The 23,630-nt window shown below is 41.1% G+C and overlaps 1 protein-coding gene across 1 annotated transcript in view; it reads right to left on the bottom strand.

Moving 5' to 3' along the window:
- The window catches only part of SLC25A21 (solute carrier family 25 member 21), a 458,329-nt gene that overhangs the window by 164,328 nt on the left and 270,371 nt on the right, over nucleotides 1-23,630 (bottom strand). The window contains exon 2 of the mRNA XM_058540705.1: nucleotides 21,771-21,819. Coding sequence (XP_058396688.1) covers nucleotides 21,771-21,819 — 49 coding nt within the window. The remainder of the gene's footprint in view (nucleotides 1-21,770; nucleotides 21,820-23,630) is intronic.

Genomic DNA, 23,630 nt, shown 5'->3' with positions numbered 1-23,630 from the left:
TACCAATGACTGACTCTAGCAGAAATTGCACAGCATTTTATATATATCATAGCATCTAATATAACTACTCCATTAGTCGGATATCATGACCTCAGTTTTACAGATTTGAAAACTGGGGATCAGTTAAGCAATTGGTCAAGTCACGCCATTACTAAGTCATAGAGTCAGGATTCAAACCCAGGCCTGTCTTGCTCTAAAACTAAAATTCTTTCTATCCTTTAACTTGCCAGCCACAGAAAGCAGTAGATGAAGACAACAGGAAGGTCCTGCCTGCAGTCTCTGTTAATAAAAAGGCTTATGATCACAAAAACCTACTTAATCAGCACTCAGATTTGACTACCTTTTCTTCCAATCTGTAAAAAATGCTGTTCACCAGGGAACTTTGTAACCGCCTTGGAAAGCTGACTGATAGTTCATTGCTTTGTTAGAATATATTACTTCTCCATGTTGCCTGGACTCTCCAGGCATCTCATAGAGCCGTAGCACAGGGCACAAAAGCCTCCTAAAGTCTCTGAATGGATTTTAGCACCATCCAGCCAAAAAGGAGAGCAGAGATTCACCATCTATTTAGGAAGCAATATTTTGGTCTTGATTATGCTCCATGGGACTCCTTCACTCACTACTAGAAATTCAGACTTAACGCATAATACGGGTAGTACACAGAGAGACCATGCAGGTGACAGAGAATCCTGTTTTCTACTATTCTTTCCCTCTACTAAAAATGTTAGTAGTGGAAATGGTGATTAAAGATTATGACATTCTACAGTCCTCTTTAAATAAGAGATGCAATTTAATATTTTAAAGTGCAGTGTATGCTCTGTGCAGGGAATTGCTTGGTTATCTCTATTTAAAGGAAAATATTCTTATTACAAACAAGCTAATAGATGCTGGAGTCATTAATAGTTTATTAAACTTAGTCTTTACCATGCACAAAATAAAGTATGTAAGATAACCTGGGAGCCATATGTGTCACATGATTTGTTAGGGCCCAATCACACCTAATTCAGGGGCTGAAGAAAAAGAGGCAAGCAATTAAGGGAGAGTTTGGTCAGCTTCTGTTCAACCAAGGGCGGAAATCTGCACAGCTGGAGACAATTCTGAGCAAATTGATCAGAATTCCTTTACCTTAACTGGAGCCTGACTAACAAGTTGATAGCCAACCATTTCTATAATCAAGCAGCAAGAATTTAAGAACCCAGAAAGGCAAGTCACCTTGGAATATTCAATAGCTCTCATGTCATTTTAAGGAGCAGAGACACCTGTTAGCTTGGAATAAGGCAGGCTATTTGTTTCTGAAAAATATAATTTGCTGGGTAACAAAATGCTTTATCTGGAGAATAGTTGAATGTGACTGATTATAAAATAAGCTGACAAACTAGAAAAAAAAGGGGACTAGGAAAATTATGGAAATTATGACTCTCAATGGCATAATACCTGGGTATTCAGAATGTTGTGTCTCCTATTAAAAAAAAAAAAGAGACTTACATTTTAATGCGTGTTCTCTAAATGAGCAGCTAAGATCTTCTCTGAGTTGTTAATCCCTAGGACCCCAGGAAGGGTTGCTTTATATATGCTGATGCTTGCTCGCTCGCTTGCCAGCATGATGACCACGTCCAAAAATAAAGTCTTTTCCTGGGACAGATCAGCTACTTTAAGGAGGTTTCCCTAATTCCTAAATAATGAACATGGTAATCTGGAAGGATACCAAGCATATTAAACATTTGGAAGAGTTAGTGAAAACAGTTACATATTTTTTTAATAATAAAATAGACCTACCTCCCCCCAACCTTATGATTATTTTTGCAGTTGCAGACTTTAACTCAAAGCCAAAAAGTACTGGAAACACACTCATTGTTATCCAAATGAGCTTGCTATGTATCCTTTCCTTTACTGCATGGAGCAGGAAAGACCTACCCAGCAAAACCACCTAAACACAGAACAACAAAACGATGATAAGGTCCAATCTATTCCCACCAGCCAGCAAAAGGAGACCTGCTTAGTTTGCTTTAGCATCAAAACACTTCCTGGATTCTACATCTTTTCTTAACTATACCATTGCTATTTAGGGGAAAAAAAAAAAACACAACCAAAAACCTAACAATTAGACACACCTGCTTAAAGTGCCCTGCGCTCTGTTCACACTTCATGGTGTATCTTAAAGTGACAGCATATTAAAATGTCAATGCAATTCCTGTGCATTAAGTAGCTATAACAGCTGAATGTACAATTAGAGTTCCTAGCATTATGTAACTGAACTTGACTCATTTAGAGTGCTAAAAATTCATACATTACAAGAGAAATGTAATTTTCACAAGATTATAAAAACTAGAAAAATGGAAGTGTACCTTCACATAAACTTACAAATTCCTATTGGCTTTTTTGTTTGTGTGTTTAGAGCAAGGTCATAGAATTCTTTGGAAGTCTACCATCATGTGTTAGAATAATACTTGAAATTTTGGATAAGAAAATTGTCGCTCTAATATTTCCAAGACAAACACACAGCTAACCATGTTCATATATATATATTATTAAAAAATATAATATATATATAAATATATATATATTAAAAAACCATATAGGAAACACTCCTAAAATTTTACATGGAAACCAAATATACTGAATTTGAACATAATGAATATCATAAACATGAAATAGGATCAAATTGCTTCCACTCACTGAAAAAGGAAAATTGTAAATCCGTTAGAACACATATCCCTGGTAATAAATTGTGACATTCTTATTGTGAAAACTAGGAGTGCAGCAAAGTACTTACACTGTAAGACTGTCTCAGTAGCCAAAATAGAATATTACAAAGGAATTTGGCACTAAAACCAAAACAACAATTGTTCAAGGGGAAATAGCATAATTAAATTATTTGTTTGAAAACTGTAATGATAAGATATGAATCACATATTCCAGACAAATGTTTTGGCAGGGCTCTACCTCCATTGGAATCTCCCAAAGACAATCCTACAATTGCAAAATTTGATCAACCTCTTATAAACAAACAACAGATACACTGTTTTTCATATCTGAGCATTCATTTTAACTTCTAGAAATCATTTCCTAATTTTCTAAGCAGCCCCAGGACCAGCTTGATTCCCTCGCCTGCCAAGACTCCTGCTCCCAGCCCAGGTCATGGGCACCCAGTTCCTGCGCAGGGCCTGGCTGCTATCTGGCTCCTGGGAAAGTCCCTCCTCCACCCATTTGGACACGCAAACACACGCTTACTCCCCTAAACAATTGGCTATACAGGGAAACGCACGTTGACGGCTGCAGTTGCTCCAGCTTGGCTACTCTTGGTTCTGCTGGACCAGTGACAAATGCCACAGCTTTTTAATGGTCTGATCCCTGGGACTTTCATCAGCCAACACCCTATTTTTCAGAGGTCTTAGGTGTCCTCTGAGACCCTCCAACAAACACTGCTGCATTATGCATCGAGTGCTTTTGTTCCACTTGGATTAGAGAGCACAGTCCATATATTGTCTTATTCTTTCCCTCTTTTATACAAAAGTAGGCAGGGTGAAAATCTTTTAAACGATAGAAACCAGAAGTACATGTTTAAGTGTTCACTTCAACTCAAGTTTGGCAACTGGTATGGTGTGATGTGGCCTGTGTAGATTCAGAGCAATATTTACAGTTGGGACATATCATTCCTTTACTGACTTCAGTTAGCACTTACATATGTAACATCTATCTGGGACCAGGCACAGTGCTAGACGCTAGGAGTACAAATATAAATGTGACATAATCTCATATTTTAACAGAGGAGACTACAAAAATCTAATAATATGATGTGAAACATGCATATTATATACATTATAGACACACAGGTGCATGTGCACACACACACAGTTTTATTCAGTGTCAGAGGAAGGAAGGGTTCATTCCGCCTGGAGATGTAGAAAAGGACTCACAGACATAGTTATATTTGAGTTGAGGCTTGAAAGATGAGAGAAGTTCCCCAAGGAGAAGCTGGGTGAAAGTAATCATTGCAAATAATAGTGTCTACTGTGCTGAACACAGAAAATTAAAGACGGGAGGAAGAAGGCTTAAAACAATATAGCAATATAGCTTCCCCATCTGTAGCTCCCTCACCATTAGTAGGTCAAGTACCAATCTAGAAAGGTCCACTGTATAGAGTCAGGGTGCCTCAGTTCGAATCCTGGCTCTCTCCTTAACTCACTTCTTGACTTCTCTAAGTTCCAGGTTCCTCATCTGTAAAATGAAGATAATAGTGCTACTTTCACGGGCTTATTGGAAGGATTAAAATAGACAACCTGGTAAAGAACAATACATAGCACACAGTAAATGCTTGATAAGGAGTTGCTAATGATTTTTATCACTATTACGTGTAGTTACAGGTTGTGTTTGGGAAATAATAAATAATAGACTAGTGCAGATAGCACGTATGTGCGTCAGAGTCAGCAGATACAGTGGGTTCTTTTTTTTTTTCCCCCCCCAAAGCCCCAGTAGGTAGTTGTATGTCATAGTTGCACATCCTTCTAGTTGCTGTATGTGGGACGCGGCCTCAGCACAGCTGGAGAAGCGGTGCATCAGTGCACACCCGGGATCCGAACCGGGGCCGCCAGCAGCGGAGCGCGCGCACTTAACCCCTAAGCCACGGGGCCGGCCCAATACAGTGGATTCTGAAAAAGCTAGGTTGAGTCCTCTGGGAAAGGCCTCGTATGTCATGCTAAGGAGTCCGAACTTAATCTCATCAACTAAAGGGAACCACAGGTGGTCTAGAGTTCAATCAAACACCTGCTAAGAAACCTACAGTGTACAGAAACCTGCAGTGTAGGATGGTAACTGGTGTCTTTTGTACTTTTCTAGGGCACGAGGCAGGGGAGGCATTTTGCCATCCTTGGAAACTTATCAAGGGGGAGCGATGGTAGCAGTTTGCTGGAGGTGCAGACACTAAGGGGGTATACTGTCTGTACAGTTTTTTAAAAATAATAAACCTTGGCTTATTTTTTATTATCACTATGCCCTGGCAATTATGAACAATCTCAGTGATAAAATCTGCTCTTCCCTGCTGGGCAAGCCACCCCCTCGGTATGCCAAGGCTTGGGAGTTTGTTTTGTGAAATCTGAAAAGGATTAACAAGCACCCAGAAGCTGGGTGCCCATTACTACTTCCTGACACTTAGGCATGGGTTAATTCAGGAGCAGAAAGTGGACCTGAGGAGCAAACAGCCAAACAGAAAGTTCTAGCGGGCCCAAGGAGTTGGGAAAAGTTTGGGGCATCTCCCAAGGAGAACAGGACAAAGGGGGAGGCACCGTCAAGGAGATCCTGGGAAAAAGAGGCCAAATGACACTGGACGGTGAGCTATGAAGAGGAAGATACAGACACAGAGAAGGCTCAAAACAATACAGCTTCCTCATGGGTAGCTACCTCACCACTGGTAGGTCAAGTGCCAATCCAGAAAGGTCCAGCCCAGTGATTTTCAGCAACACCAACGTCAGCATCACCTTGTCAGAAATGCAAATTATCAATAACTCTGGGATGGGGCCCAGGATCTGTGTTTTAACCAACTCTCCAGGTGATTCTGACACACACTCAAGTTTGAGAATCACATATCTCCCCATCTGCAGAGCAACTCCCTAAATACAGTACTATGTCTTCTGGGTTACGATACCATATTCTGATGCCTCTCTGGGTAATTTGTGACATTCATCACATATCAATACGCATGCCTATTATACATGAGGCCAGTAGATTCATTCCTTTATTTAACCCAGTGGTTCTCAACGGATGTGGAGGGTAATTTTGTCCCCAGGGGGTATTTGGCAATGTCTGAAGACATTTTTGGTTGTCACACTTGGAGGAAGATGCTACTGGCATCTAATGAGTAGAGACCACGGATGCTGCTAAAACATTCTACAATGCCCAGGACAGACCCCCCACAAGAAAGAACTAACCAGCCCAAAGTGTCAATAGAGCTGGGGCTGAAAAACTCGAGTTAACCTTACAAAGAGAGAGGTTTCTTTAGGAGCCCTACATAATTGGGGGAAGGGAAAGCAAGGTGGGGAAGTCGGCATCCAATCTGGTGTCTTTGAACACAAATCTCCACTCGTGTGGTGAGGAATGTTTACTGATTGGTGACTGACTCTGTTTATTGTTGGTCCGTGAAGGAAGTAGGAGCTTTATGACCCTAACCAGGAACTGCTGGCTTTGTTTGCTCTTCTTCTCTTGAGCTTGTCCTTCTGTATATTGTTTCTACCCTGACTTCATTCTTTGATTCCAAAGCAGTCAGGCCAGTCCTGACCCGGATCTCAAGCTAAGGCTTGAGTCCTGGCTGCTCAGACATGGCTTGTAAGAAGAGAGGGGGGATTTTGGAGACTGCTACTTCTGGTAGTGGGCGCTGTGGGGACAACCTCACACAAATGCTGAAGCCAAGATACCCTCCCTCCTTAAATTGGGAGAGATCAGTGGAAAGGGGGCCACTGGCACCACTTCGGAGTGATCTGCAGCTAGTTAGGGCTGTGCCAGACATGGGGAGTGACCAATATGTGGAAGCCCGTGGATCCTGGAACGTTGCTGGTACAGCAGAGGCAGGCACACAGGGCTATTCATTGAGTGAATTCAGCTAGAATCTGAAGGAACTAGGAACTGGGCTTCACTGTGGGCTAGAGGGACAGGAAGGAGACAGATCTCTGGAGATTGGAAGCTGGGCACTGGAAGCATGTCCCACACAGAAAATGTAGACTCAGATGGAAAGAACAAGTGAGAGTCACAAATCTTTGGCTTGTTCTTTTTCATGTAACCTGGGGGAGGCTTGTCCACTGTGTTGTCCAAGGAAGTTCACTGCTGGTGCAAAAGGATATTTAATTCCTGTGAACAACTCCAGTCATCTTTTTACACAATGATTTTTACAGCCTCATACTACCTCATACTGCCATGGGGTCTTTTTGCATTTACCACTGTTTGATGACTCTATAATGCACTCCAGTAGCCAAATGGAATACAGTTCTACTTTAATGTTACAGGAAATTCTTTGCATTTAAAGTCTAAGGCATGCTTTGTCTCATGCCTGGGGTCTGGCTCTGCCTGGGTTTGGGTCTCCAGATTTCTCATCATCAACTGCAATGGAGATGGGCAATATAAAGACTCCTCCGGAGAACAGGACCAACTCTGGAAGCTCACTTCCTAAAAGACACTGAGCCAGTGAGTGAGAGGCCCTTGGATGGAAACACCTTTCAGGCAGCGCCACGGGAGTCTCTATTTAAACAGGTGACCTCGCCGAGAGAGGCTCCAGATCCCATTACCGACTCCCATTACCGACTCCCCGGCTGAGAGGCAGATTTGTTTTTATGAGCTCTCAAGGCACACATGGGGGGCCAGGCGCAAGATGGAGAAAACTCGCCGAGACCTTGCTCCTTGATGTAAAGAAAAGAAAATTACACAGAGGCTTTTTGAGAATGACGACCTATCAGTAAACGGCCAGTGAGCAAAGTGGTCATCATTCAATTCAAGTTTTAAGTTTACTTTCTCTAGGAGCATGAAAACGAGTATCAGCTACTGCAGCCCTCCTGCTTCCTTCAGGGAACGGCGAAAAGCGAACAGCTGCCTTGGATATGAAGCCGTTTAAGGGTCAACTATTGCTCCGCCCAGCGCTGCTGACATCACTTAACTCTCCCCGGGAGAGGGGCACTGGCGGCATCCGCGGGGCTGGCCGGCCACAGGCCTGAAGATGGGTCGGCTGCAGCTCCCACTTTGTTTCTCCTCGAGCACCTACAGGGTCAACAACTGCAAGTGAACATTGCAATCAAGGCTCTAAAACTTTGTTTTTATTGGCTTTTTTGAGAAAAATTTTTTTTCACAATTTATGAAAACACAATGTAGCCAGTAAGTTAAAATGTGAATGTGTTTCAAACTTTGCATAGTCATTAGGTTAATCATTAGTCATTTGTGGTTGACAAGGAGGGTTATAATTTGACACCTGGCAAAAATCAAGCAGATTTCAGAGAATTTAGAGCTGGGAAATGAGATGGAAAAAAACACCCTTTTCCCTAGGAGGTCCCATGAAGTAACGTTTGCAAACCACTTTTCTCTCCGTAGAAGCGAATGGCCCGTGATTCAGGGCTGTGATGTCTCTCCATCTCTGACTGCTGGACAACCCCCCACCCCAGAGTCTTGTAAGCACTGGCCAAAGAATCCGACTCAGAAGGTTCCCAGAAGTGAACCTCTGGGAGTTAAGAGAAAGAGATAAATAACTTCTGAACCTGATGCTGAGGCAACAAGAGACCACCAGAAAGTTTCAGTGTCAATCCTGAAAATATTTTCTGAAACATCACAGAGCCATGGGAGAAAGGAGTTTTAGAATGACACAATCCTTACTTCCTAACTTCTCCTTAAAATTCCAGATTTTCTTCTGCCCACTATCTATGACCATTTTCTTTTGTGTAACGCCGTCAAAATATGGAAACCTGAGTTTGTATTTTCTGACCCCCGACCTCTCACAGGTGTTCTGGCTCATTTCCTGAGAGTTATGTTTGATTTGGGAATGCTTCTCTCTTTTCTCCCATTCCCTCATTACAGTTTGAAGCCTGGAACACCCGCACACAAGACCCTGACTATCTCCCTGTGCTACCCAAAAACACTCTTAAATGTTCTCTCAGAACTTGGCGAGCGTCTGCACAGGGACAGTTTTCTCACACTCTGGGAAATCAAAATGTAGAACAGTCATTCTTTTCCAGTTCTTCAACCTGAGGATAAATTTCAGGGTCATTTCTTTTTCTTTTTTCTATATTTTCCTAAGAGCTTCCCTGTTTTAGCACTAAAAGAAATCAAATAAATAATCTACTTAAGTTTTCAGTATGTAATAAGGAAACAGATATGCTAATTTGAAATTCTTTGGGACCAAATACCAGCAAAAATCCAAAAATTATTCCAAGGTTATTGCTCCAGAAGCAGTGATTAACATTTTCTCATTCTTCTCCCTTTTCCTCTCCCCCTCTCTCTCTGATTCCAGGGGAGGAGACTAGAAAATACTACTTTTGGAAGTCATGCATTATTTTTGTTTTGAAATAAAGTTAGAGCCCTACTTGACATGACTACTCTACCAATCCTGGGTGTCTTTGAAAAAGAAAATGCTTAAGATACCTAACAAATCCTGGTTTAAAAGAGAGATTTCCACACCTTTTAATTCAATAAGAGGTAGGCCAATTACTGAGCTAACAAAAAGAGGTACCTTGAGAAATGCAACAGGCTCTGCCTACTCTATCTGGCATTATTTGTTAAAAAAACAAAAAAGCAAAAAATAGCCTCATGAGTTGTGTAAGTAAAAATAAGATATTGTATGCACTGAAAACATTCCCATAAGGAGCATCCAGGTTGGCCTCATAAAGCCCCAACTGTCACCAGCATCATGCCCACCAATCCACGTATTACCCAGGAGAGTGAGTCCTTCTCTTCCTAGTCTAGTGGATGGGTCATCCATACGTTGGACTGGAAGAAAGATGCTTGAACCTTTGCAGAAGAGAACTGACAGGACTGAGAGAAGATGATTTCTCCATGTCAGGATTAGTAAAGGAGCAGCTGGTGCACACGTTCTGGAAAATTCATCGACATAGAGTGACTATATGAATATCATTTCTAATTCTCTGTGGTATGAAACTATAAACCACAAGTGAGGCACTGAAGAAAATATAGCTTATGCTGTATGAAATGCCCAGATTCTGTAGCCAAAGAAATATGTGAATTCCATAAAGTTATGTGAATTGCCCTTATGTGAAGCCCGGCTCACAATCAGGGCAAAAGACAGGCTTAGTGATTTTGCTTGTGTTTTATTTTTCCAAATATATAATTTGAAAATATACATGTTGAGTTAATTTTGAAACTACATTCAGTCAATAATTATTTATTGAGCACCTACTCTGTGCCAACCCTCTTCTAGATACTGCACACATACTTCAGTGAACAAGACATGGGCGGGCCCTTGCTTTTTAGAAGCCTACATTCCAGTGGCAGTGGACAAACAGTTAACGAGGACACAAATAAATCAACTTGACGAGACCAGAAGACTAGAGCAAAGATAAAGAGGGTAACGAGAAAGAGAGGAACAGGGGAGGCCACTTTAGAGGAGGAGGCCAGGAAAGATTCTCAGAGGAGATGACAACTGAGCCGAGGTATGAAGGTTGAGAAGGAGCCAGTAATTCCAGGAAGAAGGGATACCAAGCACACCAGTCCTGACACAAGAGAGCTTGGCGTGTTCAAGGAATAGAGAAATCCCACTGCTGGATATGTACCAAGATCACATCATTTTTAAGCAATGAAAACATGGAAACATAGAATATCATATTGGAGGAAGCCTCCAAGATCATTTAGGGGTATGCCCTTAATTTCCAGGTGAGGAATCAAGGCCCAGAGCAGGTCCACTGGCTCCCACACTTGGGGCCGACAGCGTTGAACTAGGACGCTGCTCTCCTGGCTTCATCTTCCTGCCTGATCTGTTGCCTCTCTGAGTCGATGTGTGTTAATCACATTCTCCCTTGACACTGACAGCCTGTCCACAAAGGGATCATCTCTGCTAACCTGTCCTTTCAGAATGAAAATGAGTCTGAATTCTAACCAGCTCCCACTTTAGAATACCTAAAAACAATCAATACTGTTTTCTTCTGTGTACTTGTTACTTTTCAGAATGTAAAAGGATACAAATACAGGGATAAATTAAATTCTAAAGCCACTTTTTTCTTTGAGTTTTTAGCAGTACTGAATTAGACCTGATAGTGAGATGTCTACCATGATAGGTTGTGCTTTTTCATAAAAAAGAGAAATGCACATCCCAGATAGATTTTGATTACCAAAAATTTGAGGATCAAATCAGTTTAATTTTGGATTGTTTTTGCTATAAAAGGAAAGTATGTAACCTATTAGGTACTCACAAAAGTTTCACTGGAGAAAATATTATTCAATAACCCCCAAATGGGAAAATTTTATTCTGTAGGAACTTGGCCCAGAGTACGCAGCGCTGCATCCAGAGAATATAGAGCTCTATTTATCATCCTGCAAACTTCTTCATCATGTCAAAACTGAATCTCAGCTGTGCTCTGACTGCAACACAAAAGCAATACAGGCTATTTTAGCCATCTCGACAAGAATAGTTTGAGAATTAATCGATTTTCCAGGAATGTTAAACACTTTTATCAATTTTTGGTCAAGGTTCACAGTTATGATATTACATTATCAGCCTTGTATGTATGTTTGTCTAAAGAAATTTATGATTTTTATTTTTGCTTCACAAAAAGGAAAAACAGTCTTCTAGAATATCCATGATAACCAGAGTTTTCAGCTGTGCTATACTCCCAACAATTCAGATTTCATTAGGCTGGATTCCCACTCTACTCAACGCACAGCAGCTTTCCCAGGGCCACGACCTGGGGTTCTAAGGTTCAGCTCACAGTGAGGGCTTTTGCTTCCCAAGCAGCTTCTTTCACAACACTTCCAAGTTTTCTCATGCTCCAGGAAGAGCCCAGCCAAGTATCCTCAAGTGTTTCCTCCATGGCACAGGGCTTTTAAGGAAGATTCCAGCACTTCTGAGACAAGCACCTGCTCTTTCTCATAGAGGCAGCCGAGGAGCAAACACCCCTCATAAGACAATTTTCTTTTCACTGGTGTCAGATTGCTTACAGCTTAACTAGAAATCACTTAAAATAAAATAAGTACTAAGGCCAAATAAATAGCAAACATTTTGAACTTGTGCTTTACTTCTTGAATTTACAGCTAGAGCTTATCTCAAATAGCCTTTGAATGGCCACTGAAATTCTCCACACCCTCAAAACCTTTACTTCAAATAGAAAATTATTTGAGAAAAGTTTATGAGTGTATATTAAAAAAACACTTAGAAAAATATCCCATTTGTTTTTAATTCAAAATGATCCCAAATCAGTTTATTTTATTCTTACATTTTATAGTCACATTAAATTCTAAAAAGCCAAAATTGGAATCTAAGCCAAGGCTAAGGAAAAATGTCTCATTATAGGGGAAGCTGTGATGGGCATTGGATAAATAAATATCTTAATGATGTTGCTGAAAACTGAAAAGCAATTGGGATAAAACTCTAGATGGGCCTGGGATGGGGTGAGGGGAGGAACAGAGGAAATAGTCTTTGTGCTGATCGTGATTTTAGAAGTAATCCACTTTCCCATGACAAAGATAAGAAAGCCATTTAAGAATTATTTACCTTTCAGCTTAAAAGAAAAAGATGTTCTGGAGAAGCCCATTACAGGCATGAAGAATGAACATGCGCTCTTCCTGGTCATCCTCTGGACTGGGGCTGTCACAGGAGGAGAAGCCTTCACAGTTAAGCAGAAGGAAGAGAGAGAGACCAAAACAGAACGCCCCTTACATTATTAGCTACGGGAGACTCTTCTAAGTCCATTTAATTAGTTGAGGAAAATAGCTACTGTACTTGAAACAAACACCAAATCTTTATTTTAAAAATTTAGACAAAAACACAAATTAAGGAGAGATTAAACATTTTGCAAAGGTTTTACAATGTGAGTCATAAAAATAGCATGCTCCTCTAGGGAGTGATTTAAAAAAGAATTCCCATTTACAAAAAAAAAAGGAAAAATGAGAAACAAAAGTTCAAGATTATAAAGTGAGTTACAGTTGATTTAACATAATAGAACTTTGTTGTTTTAGGTTGGGGGAACTGACTGGATTCTTTTAAAAGAAAGGATTTTCTCCTTATTAATAAATCTGAAAAATAATTTTAGTCTATGGTAGGACAGCAAGATTATTCTGCATAAGATCTTTGGGACCAGTTTTTCCCTCAGTGCCTCAGAGCAACAGGTCTTTAGGTGTCCTCTCATTCTGTCTCCTCCTCATCATTACTGGGCCACAAAAGCCCAAAGCAGCAAAGGCTGGCATGCATGGAGCACTCCCCGTGGATAAGGACACTACTGTAACCAACCCAGCCTAGGGACTGGCTTTATGTTTGGTGGGAAGGACCACCAAACGTGAGCAAGGGACAAGACTTTCTACTATGGACCCTTCTGAGTTTTCCACAGTTCTGAAACAACCCTTGTTATCCCAAAGAGAGGCAGAACGTTGTCAAAGTAAAAATCCCAGAAGCAATAGTAATGAAATCTCTTCATTACTTTCTTTCTCCAGAAGTCTTCTTTCTCCAGAAAGTCTCTCTTTCAGAAAGGGACTTTCTCCAGAAAATAACACCTATCTAGAATGTAGACATGCAGCATTCTTAACAGTGCATAAAATAGGATTATTTTCCCTAGTTTTAGGGTCGTGCTTAAGTTATATCAGTCTTTTTAATTAAATCAGGGTACAAATGTAGGATCTTTTCAAGTCTGCCATGTAGTCATTGGCAATGATGAATTTTATTTGGAATAAAGCACTTAGGTGGGAGCAAATGGCACTTTAAAGCACATATTTATTCACTTCACACATACTTACTGCAGCCCTACGATGTGCCAAGCAGAGCATAGTTAATTGTCGCCTCTATCCCTTCCAAATATATTATCCATCTTGTGCACCATTTTTATTTGTGTTAATAAATAAAATCTTTAATGATGACTGCATGGAAAAGAATGACATAATCAATGCCGGGTTGCAGGGGCCCCCCCACCCAGTACTTCCTTGCTTTGGCTCAATAACTACAAAAAAATTTTCAGTTAAATAAAACAAGTCCCAGAGAAACCCTAACATGATCATGCAACTTCAAAAGCAAAGTGAAAGTTACACTCACATGTATTTGGGGATACTGTAACCATTTCATACCATTAGATGTTGCTGTTGAATGATGTAGCTACATGACAAATTCCCAATAAAAGTATAGTTTATAAAAACGTGGTTCTACTCCTTGCTTGCTTTATTTCAGACACATTTTCTCCATGGTTAGAAATAAGCCATGACAGTGGTCTAGCCCTGAATTTCTATGCATGGTGAGAAATCAGGCATAACCATGGTCTAACCCTGACGTGATCTTAATGTTTTATACCACCGACAAATCATTAACATATGGAAATAACCCTCTCTGCTGCTCCGTAATTTGTTTCAATCCTATAGACTCCACGGCCTCCAACTCTATACTCCCTCCTAACCTTTTCCTGCTGTTTTCTCCCCATTTAAAAAAAGATTCCTTTCTTTTTTTAAAAAAAAGGATCTATTGGGGAAAAACATCTTTGTTCCTGGTTTCCACCCTGCTGCTCTGTTGGCCCCAATGGCTGCTCAATGTCCCCCTTCCAACCTCTAAATTAAGTGTTCCTTCTCAAGTTCATGGCTGTTCCAACTCTCCCCCCAGCAAAGGGAGGCTCTGGATGCTCCCCGGCCGTTGCTCCTCACTCTCCGCTGGGCTCCCCACAACGCAGCCTCTCACCATAGCCAGTCCTCAGATTTCTCTTTTTAAAGTTTGTGGTGGGCTTACACCTCTAAATCATTTTTACCCAACACAGCCATTTACCTTCCCTCCATAACAGCCAATGCTCACTCCTCTCTCATCTCCTGGATCTGATTTTTGCCCCTGTAACCTCACTCACTGGGACAGTGTGATTTTTCTGGCTGCAGGTAATGGATTCCCAGATCAGTCTCACAAACCGCAGAATGAGCACTGCAAGGAAACCTCTGCCCTTCACTTTCATTCATTGCTAACAAAGCAGTTTACATACATGAAACCAATGAGAATCACAGGTTAATGGGATGTTTAACACACACACACACACACACACACACAAGGAATTCTTTACATGAAGACTTTTTACAAAACTGCCTAAAGGGTATTCAGCAGTGGTTCCCAAAGGCTGACCCAGTGACCAGTCTGGGCTCGCTGCTTAAGATTCACCCAGGAGGGTGTTCAACATAAACACTGGTGGGCCCCACCCCTAGAGTCCCGGATCCGGCAGGTCTGGGAGCTGAGTTTGGGAGCTACCGATAGGGACTGTAAATCAATCTGAACAGCTTGAGTAAAAGCCCCATGAGCACATATATAACAACATGTGGTTGCCAAGTCTTCAACCCATGTGAGCCCTTAGAATTCACACAATGATTAATATGTTTTGAGAGAAGTATGATAAGACTTTCCAGTGCAAGTTAAGTCCTGATGGGAGGAAGGATAAAAGCCAAGGTGTGTATCGGCCAGTCCACTCCCCAGCAGCCTCCGCGTCTCCGAGGAGACGGGAGAACGCCTCTCTCCTCGCCTTCCCCAGCACCCACCAGAAAACGTGCCTCGCAGCTCTTTGACAGGATGCAATTACAAAAGACCAGTCCTTACAGGATCAGTAATTTATTTAGTTTGCATCTGGTTTATCCCCCATTCGAAAATGAAACAAAACAAAAATGATGAAAAATGACTGAGGGTGAAACAGAATGAACACCTCAGTAATTCTCTCTTCCTGAAGCACAGTGAGCTACTTCCCTTCCTGGGAATAAAAGTGTGAAAGGGATGTAAGCTAAGACCCCTCAGACTGTGACTTCGATATGTACGTGGGGCTTTTGAAAGCCACTTTCTTTACACAGGTACAAACCTTCAAATGCAGATGTGGTCAAGTTCCCTCCCACCTAGGACCCTGCTTATTTGCAACTGTCAACCCATTGCAAGCAAGAGTATTCTTCTTACTAAGGAGCCACTGGACCACTTCTCCTCCCTCTTCCATTTCACTCCAGGCATGTGCTGTCTAATCTGAAACCACTGGCCACGTGCGGCTATTGAGTATTTGAAAAGGGACTGACGAGCCAGTACTGAGATGTACTCTAAGTGCAAAATATGCACCAGATTTCAAGGATTGGGTATTAAAAAAAGAATGTAAAATATCTCTAATAATTTTTATATTGACTAACATGTTGCAATGACAATGTTTTGGATATATGAGGTTAAATACAATATACTGTTAAAATTAGTTCTACCTGTTTCTTGTTATACTTTAAAACGTGGCTCTTAGAAAACTTAAAATGACATACATGTCATGCATTTTATTTCGATTAGCCAGCGCTGACCTTGATGAAGCCCAGCATTGCTTTCCATCTCAAAGGCTGTCACACGTGCTCCCTTGACACCTCCAATCCCATGTGCCGGTTCAGTCCACTCACCTCTCATCTTGGCACGCCTACTGGAAACCCTCTCACCTCACTCTTCCTCGGTCTAGTATCTGACACTCCACTACAAGCTTGAGATGTTTTTGCCCACCATCCTATCAAGTAACGTCTCCCTTTTTATTTCAACAGATTCTTACTTCCCACCTTTTTCACGAAATCTTATGCTTTTTAATGAAGACAACACAGCTGCATATTATCCACTTTCTAGACATTCCAGTTTAGCCATAGAACTTGTAGGGCTATTATTTCTGATTGTTACCAAATACTCATTTATTCAACAGCACTCACTGGGCACTTCCTGGAGGCCAGGCACTGTGCTACCCATGGGGGCTCCCTAAGATGTCAGCAGACGGCCCTCAAGTGATGTGTGGAATGATGCCAGCAGGGACATAGAGACTAAACCGATGCTCTCCCGCCCTCAGACCCAGAAGGACTCTCTCCCTGCAAACACCCTCTGAGAAAGGATTTAAATGCAGTGCTGACACAATGCAAGTCTTCCGGTTTGGAAACTTGAAACCGCCTGACTCCATATTAAACATTTCCCTCTCCCACACTTCGTATTCACCCTCACATTTCCCTGACTACCTTATAAACTCCATTCGTCTTTGTAGGCCTCTCTCCTTTGCTGACACAGTATTCAACACCATGATCATATATATTTTATACACACACACACACACTCATTTATTTCTCACAATAATGCAGGCACCAATGTTGTTCCCATTTAAAGATGAAGAAACTGAGGCACAGGGAAGTTAAGTAACTTACCTGAGGTTATACAGATAATAATTAGAAAAGCAGGATTTGAACCCAAGCAGCCTAACTCTAGAGCCAGAGTTCTTAACTACTAGGTTATCCTGTCTCGGAGAGAGTACAAACACTAAGGACCATGTAAGCTTGAAGCTGCAGTGGCCATCTGGTGCCAAGTGAGAGAAGCCACCCTAAAATGAAGCCCATATATGAAGAAAAAAAAAAAAAAAGCTGAAGGGGAAGAGGGAGGGAAGAAGAGAGAGAAAGAAAGAGAGTGAGAGACAGAGAGAGAATATGAGAGAATGAAAGACAATATGAGAGAGATAGGAGATATTACTGATTATTTTATTTGAATCCCTGGGGAATACAAAGCCAGAAACTACCTTTGGTCTTTCTAGTTATAGAAGTGAATAGGGTCTTTTGTGATTTGTAGCTACGGGTTCTTAACCAGAGGGTCCACCCACAATTGTACACAAAGTTCTTTGTATATAAACAGAACTATAAAACACTGTATATGCATGTCTCTGGGGAGAATCTCAAAGGAGACCTTGATTCTACCTAACTGCAATGTGTACAGCATCCTAGCCAAATCTCCTCTGCTAAGATCAGGTGGGGACACTTAGAACAAGGCAGTTGTCACGTGCCTAGTTTATGCTTACATTAGGTCTATCCCTGGAGCTACACTTACATGGAGCAGAATAAGCTATTTCCTATATAAAGCCAAGTGTGACAGTGCCTATAAATTCTCCATAAAAGATTTATCTATTATAACTTCTAATCATCTTTTAAAAAGCAAAGTGAGTACCTGTTAAACATGCTGAATTGAAAATGTATGCTTGAAACCTAAATGTCCATTGATGGATGAATGGATAAACAAAATGTGGTATATATGTATACAATGGAATATTATTCAGCCATAAGAAAGAAGGAAATCTTGCCATTTGTGACAACATGGATGGACCTTGAGGGCATTATGCTAACTGCAACAAGTCAAAGAGAGACAAATACCACGTGATCTCACTTATATGTGGAATCTAAAAAAAACAAAATTCAACAACAACAACAAAAACAACCTAACTCATAGATACAGAGAAAAGACTGGTGATTGCCAGAGCCTGGGACTGGAGGGTGGGCAAAATGGGTGAAGGGGGTCAAAAAGCACAAAATTCCAGTTATAAAATAAATAAGTCCTGGGAATGTAATGCACTGCATGGTGACTACAGTTAATAACACTGTATTGTACAGTTGAAAGATGCTAAGACAGTAGATCTTAAAAGTTGTCACCACAAGAAGATAAACACGTGGACAAAGAGAACAGATTAGTGGTTACCAGAAGGGGAGGGGGGGTGAGCGAATGGGGTAAAGGGGCACATATATATGGTGATGGATAAAAATTAGACTATTGGTGGTAAGCATGATGCAGTCTATACAGAATACTGATAAATAATAACGTACACCTGAAATTTCGCAATGTTATAAACCATTATGACCTCAATAATTTAAAAATTTTTTTAAAAAGTTCTCATGACAAGAAAAAAATTGTAACTATGTGTAGTGATGGATGTTAACTAGACTTATTGTGGTGATCATTTTGCAATATATACAAATATCAAATCATTATGTTGCACACCTGAAACTAATAAAATGTTGTATGTCAAATATATCTTAATGAAAAAAAAGAAAATGCGTGCTTATGTCAGTTCATTCTCCAAACCCCACTAAAATGGCAATGTGTCAGTCCTGGTTCTGTTTTTTCTTCACACCCATTTCTCGCTCTTCCCTTGTTCTGCTCTGCTCTGTTACGCAGAGGGACTGCCCTCTGCAAGGTTGGGCTTCCCAGGCTTCCGTGGGTTCAGCAAACAGGAGCACTGGAGGGAGACTGAAGGGTGGGGAGAAGGGAGAAACCAGAGGATTTCTCCCCTACCTGTCCACCTCAGGCAGCACATCTGGCAGTGGCTGGGGCTCCTCTGGGACTCCAGCTACCACTAGATAGATCTACTATGGTTCCAGCGTCCACCCCTGGGCCCTGGTAACACCACCATCTCCCTATGTCCCTCCAGCCTGGGATAACAGAATCGATCACTTACAGAGAGACAAAAATAACAAAAAAATCCCTGTGAAGGAAGAATTTAGAAATACATTTTTAAAATCTGTTATCTTTTATTCAACAAAGAAAAGTATTACGCACAAATAGAACGAAAAAAGAAAAGACTAGACCTCAAGAAATAAACACATTTATTTTGCCATACTTTAGCACATGAGATATTGTGGAAAATGAACCATTTCCATACTCAGATTAATTCAGTGTACCACCCTTCAAGTAATAATATCCAAGGAGAGCCAAAAACAGCCCACAAAAACGCCGCGAAGATGGGGCAGGCCCGGTGGCGCAAGCGGTTAAGTGCGCGCGCTCCGCTTTGGGGGCCGGGGGTTTGCAGTTTCAGACCCCGGGCATGCACCTACGCACCACTCATTAAGCCATGCTGTGGCGGCATCCCATATAAAGTAGAGGAAGATGGCCATGGATGTTAGCTCAGGGCCAATCTTCCTCAAGAAAAAAGGGGAGGATTGGCATCAGATGTTAGCTCAGGGCTAGTCCTCCTCACAAAAAAACAAAAAACAAAACACTGTGAAGCAAGTGCGGTTTGGCCTGCTGTAACACATGCCCCATTTTGACAAAGCCTGCAACGACTTAGAACCCGGTGCCCTTGGATGTCCTTAAGGAAAGCAACCTGCTAAAATCACTAATGCTACATGGTTTCATTATTATCTCTTACAGTTTATCTTACTTAGAAATGTAGTCATCTCCTGTACCATAGAGTTTGGTCTGTCCCGTCCACTCTCTATCACCCGTGTGTTAGTGCCCAGTGATAAATGGTACCAATCTTGCATATTCTCCTGTCGCAAAGTCAGTGGCACATGTTTTGGGATTTCAGTTCGCTCTACGATTCTGGGTCTTTATTCAATATACTTTTTATTTTTATGCAGGTCAAATACCATCCAGTATCCAGTTCCCTTCTCCTTCAGGGCACCTGGAAGGATTGTATTTTCCCTCCCCCTTGAAGTCAGGCAAGGGCACGTGACTAATTCCAATCAGTGAATGCCATTTTCATGAAAATATCTATATAACAAAGAAGGTATAAAGCCCCAGTTACTTAGCACATCCATTTCAGGAAATATTCTATTTAAGTCCAGTACCAGGAAATGATATAGTTTTTGAAATTCATTGTGATGAGATTTCTATTAACTTATCAGATTGTGAGCTTTTGAGGGCAGAGCTAGCTTGGAACCTACACACACTAGGGACTCAATACATGTTTGCTAAATGGATGAATGAAGGATGGAGTGAATTAATAAGTAACCATAATTTCAATATCATGTCTTTAAATCATTCTTATTTCTCCTCGACGCTCATTTGAACACTTCACTAATTTAGGAAATTATCCTTAAGTGAAAAAGATAATTTATTCCTAAGTGAGACTGGCAACATAGTCTGGCTTTTCAAAGAAGGTTAACGGAGTCTAAGATGGAAATGTCAGTGAGTTTTGCTTTCTGTTTCCAAACCCTGTAAAAAGATGGTCCAGGGAGTGGACACATCTTACATTGAACATAATTTGTGGTTTTCTTCTTTCTCTGTTTGAGTTCGGTGACTTGAGGCTGTTATGGACTGAATGTTTGTGTCCCCCCAAATTCATATATTGAAGCCCTAACCTCCAATGTGATAGTATTTGGAAGTGGGAACTTTGGGAGATAATTAGGTTTAGATGAAGTCATGAGGGTGGAGCCCCCTTGATAGAATTAGTGCCCTTATAAGAACAGGAAGAGACATCAGAGCTTCCTCTTTCTGTCATGTGAGGATATGGCAAGAAGGTGACTGTCAACAAGTCAGGAAGAGGGCCCTTACCAAGAACCGGACTGGCACCTTGATCTTGGACTTCCCAGCCTCCAGAGCCGTGAGAAATAAATGTCTGTTTCATAAGCCACCCAGTCTACGGTATTTTGTTAGAGCAGCCTGAGCTAAGACAGAGGCCAAATTCTCATCTTCTCTACGTCTATTAGAAATGTAATACTATTTGCATATCACGGTCACCTTCCCTTGCTTTCAGCAACCAGCCTCAGATTCTGCAGCCTTTTTAGGTAAATTAAGGAACATATCCACCCAAGACCAGCCTGGCTCACCAAGTATATCCTAATTGTGGCAGTAAGGGTTTGTTCGGCCACCTTCGTTACAGGGCACTGTTTGGTATTAAGCTCCAGCCTAGGTATCGTGTTCTCAGGTTTTACACAACACAAATATGTGGAAACTTTCACTACATTCTAAGAGCTTCTAATTTGAAAAAAATGGAGAGTTCAGTAATTCAGTCATAGGTTTAACTTTTTAAAAAGCTCCAGATCATATTAAATCCCACAAGATTTTTTTTTTCTCTTGGTAAATAGATTTAATACATTGCCCCAGTTTGTATCTCCCTTTAAGAGCAAATGCATTTTCCTGGAAACAGGGCATTTTGCATTGGCAAAACAGTTGTAGGAAAAAATTCTTTAAGCACCATTTAAGAAGTTTACTTGAAATTTTGGAGTCTCACACCAAAATGCTGACTCTTAAACAGCAATCTGTTATATGCAATGCCAAATGCAAGTCTGCTGTCACAATTCACTGGATGATGTGTAGTTTTTACATCATTTTGATAAATTTATCTCGCTTACCAGTTTAGCCACAAATCATACCTTATGGTTGTCATGTGAAGGCAGTAAAATATTATGTACCTTCAGGTGACCTCTATCCAGAAATGCTTTTCACTGTTCACATTTTATCTGTCAAACAGTATTTTCTTTAAGAAGTAAATATAAATGCCATTATTGGGAGAAGCTACCGGCCTAGGACAAGTTCTAGCATTTAGTGTTCTGTCAGATCTTAATTTGGATATCAGCCAAAGTCAATAAAACTTGTTCATGCAGAACCTTACCTGGTTTTCACCACATCGAGGGGGTGCATCAGGCAGATTTCCACAAGACCTGAAGACGATAAAGAAAAGTCCAATAAACACTTATGTAAACACTGGCTCTTATTTCATTGACCCTATTGATTTCTCAAGTCTGAAGATTCAAATAAAACACTTGGGACTTTGTCCATGACAGCTGATAGTAGAGGCTAGCAGCAAAAGACAAAAGGATAGTATGATTTTATTTCAATGGGAGCAAGCTATGTGAGTGAGCGCTTTCTTGTTAAGTGCTCTGGCACAAGTATGGAGGCGGGGCTGTGGAAGAAAATGAAAAAGGGATCAGATGTCCTAAATCCCAATCAACTAGGCAGGAATTCTTGTTCTCCAATCCAGTCCAATAAATAAATACATGTTGAAGGAAGGGAGGAAAGGAAAGAAGGAAGAGAAAGCCACCTCTCCCCATCACCACTCACCAACATGGTAAATCATAAGCCTCAATTTCAATATCCATGAAATAAAGATGATGATGCCTCTTATCTCACTGGGTAGTTGTGAGGATCCAATACATATTAATACATTCCTAGCTTAATAGAGAACATGTATTAGGTGTTTGTTGTATGTTGGGTATTGTTCTAAGCAATGCTTAGATTATTTCATTTAATCCTCACAGGAGCTCTTTGTGATAGGAGGTATTATGATCCCCATTTTACAGATGAGATAATTGAGGCAGACAAGGTTAAATAACTTGTCTAAGATCTCACAGCCAGGAAGTAAGTAGTCTTAATGCCACAAAGACCATGATCTGAACCATTGCACAGTGAATAAAAATTTCTACAGCATCTTGAGAATCAATCGTAGAGCCCTCCCTCCTGTTGTCTAACTAAGCAGAGAAGACTGTTCAATTACAAATACTGGCATGTAACAATAGTAGTAAAAGTAGTTTTAGGTACTAGTAGTAATAAAAATAATTATAGAAGTATAGTAGTTATAGTATTGTAGGAGTAATAGTCCTAACAGTTACCTCGCCTGCAGCCCCCACATAGTGACGGTCATTTAGCATACAGGATCACTGGTATGCACAACTACTGGGCAAGGCAAGGATGACCATCTTTACCCGAAGAGAAGCTAACTGAGGGTGACGGTGTTAACTGATTGCCCAAAAGCCCCACAACAGTATTTGAGGGCAGCTTCTTAAGGGCAGAGCACTTACCCCTCTTTCCACTTGCAAACTAACTCTATGGGAGCTGGGCTGTGATTTAGTTCATCTGCCCCATCCCACATTTATAGACACAAACGTCTTTTACTCCCCGTGCTGATCAGGTCCAGGAAGTTCAAAAGGCCTGTACCTACCTGAAGGTCTGCTTTGCTTCCATAGAAGCTTTAGAAAGTGCTTCCTGCATAAGCCTCCTATAGTTTACAAAGTCCATGTATTGACCCAAAACAACTGCCTCACTTTGGCTAAAACTAATAGGACCCAATTTTAATGCCTGTGCCAAAGGCTTCCCAGCAGGAATGCTCTTCAGTGGTTGGTAACCAAGTCACTGACCCAGTCAGAGTCTCACCGCCTACGGATGGGAGGAGAAACGCACAAGAGAGCAGAGTCAACTGGACTGCTGGGCACGACAGCAAAGCCTCTGGGCCCTGCTGAGCTTTGTGAATAAGCCCTGTCACTCAAGATTGCGTGCGGGGGTTTCTTCCTCGCAACCAGTAAGGTCTCAATACACTTCCTCTTGCTTGAAAATTCACATTTACTTTGAAGTAAGAATCAGGTGACCAGAGTTCTTGTCCTGGTGCCTTCAGGGAATGAGAATTTACCCCTGGGGGCACCAGTTCTTTATCTGTAAAGGGAAAAGCTACAGCACCTTTGAGGTCTAATATTCTGTT

Source organism: Diceros bicornis, chromosome 5 (assembly GCF_020826845.1).
Source record: "Diceros bicornis minor isolate mBicDic1 chromosome 5, mDicBic1.mat.cur, whole genome shotgun sequence".
In the NCBI taxonomy this organism is placed as follows: domain Eukaryota; kingdom Metazoa; phylum Chordata; class Mammalia; order Perissodactyla; family Rhinocerotidae; genus Diceros; species Diceros bicornis.
This window is presented reverse-complemented; position numbering and strand designations above follow the sequence as displayed.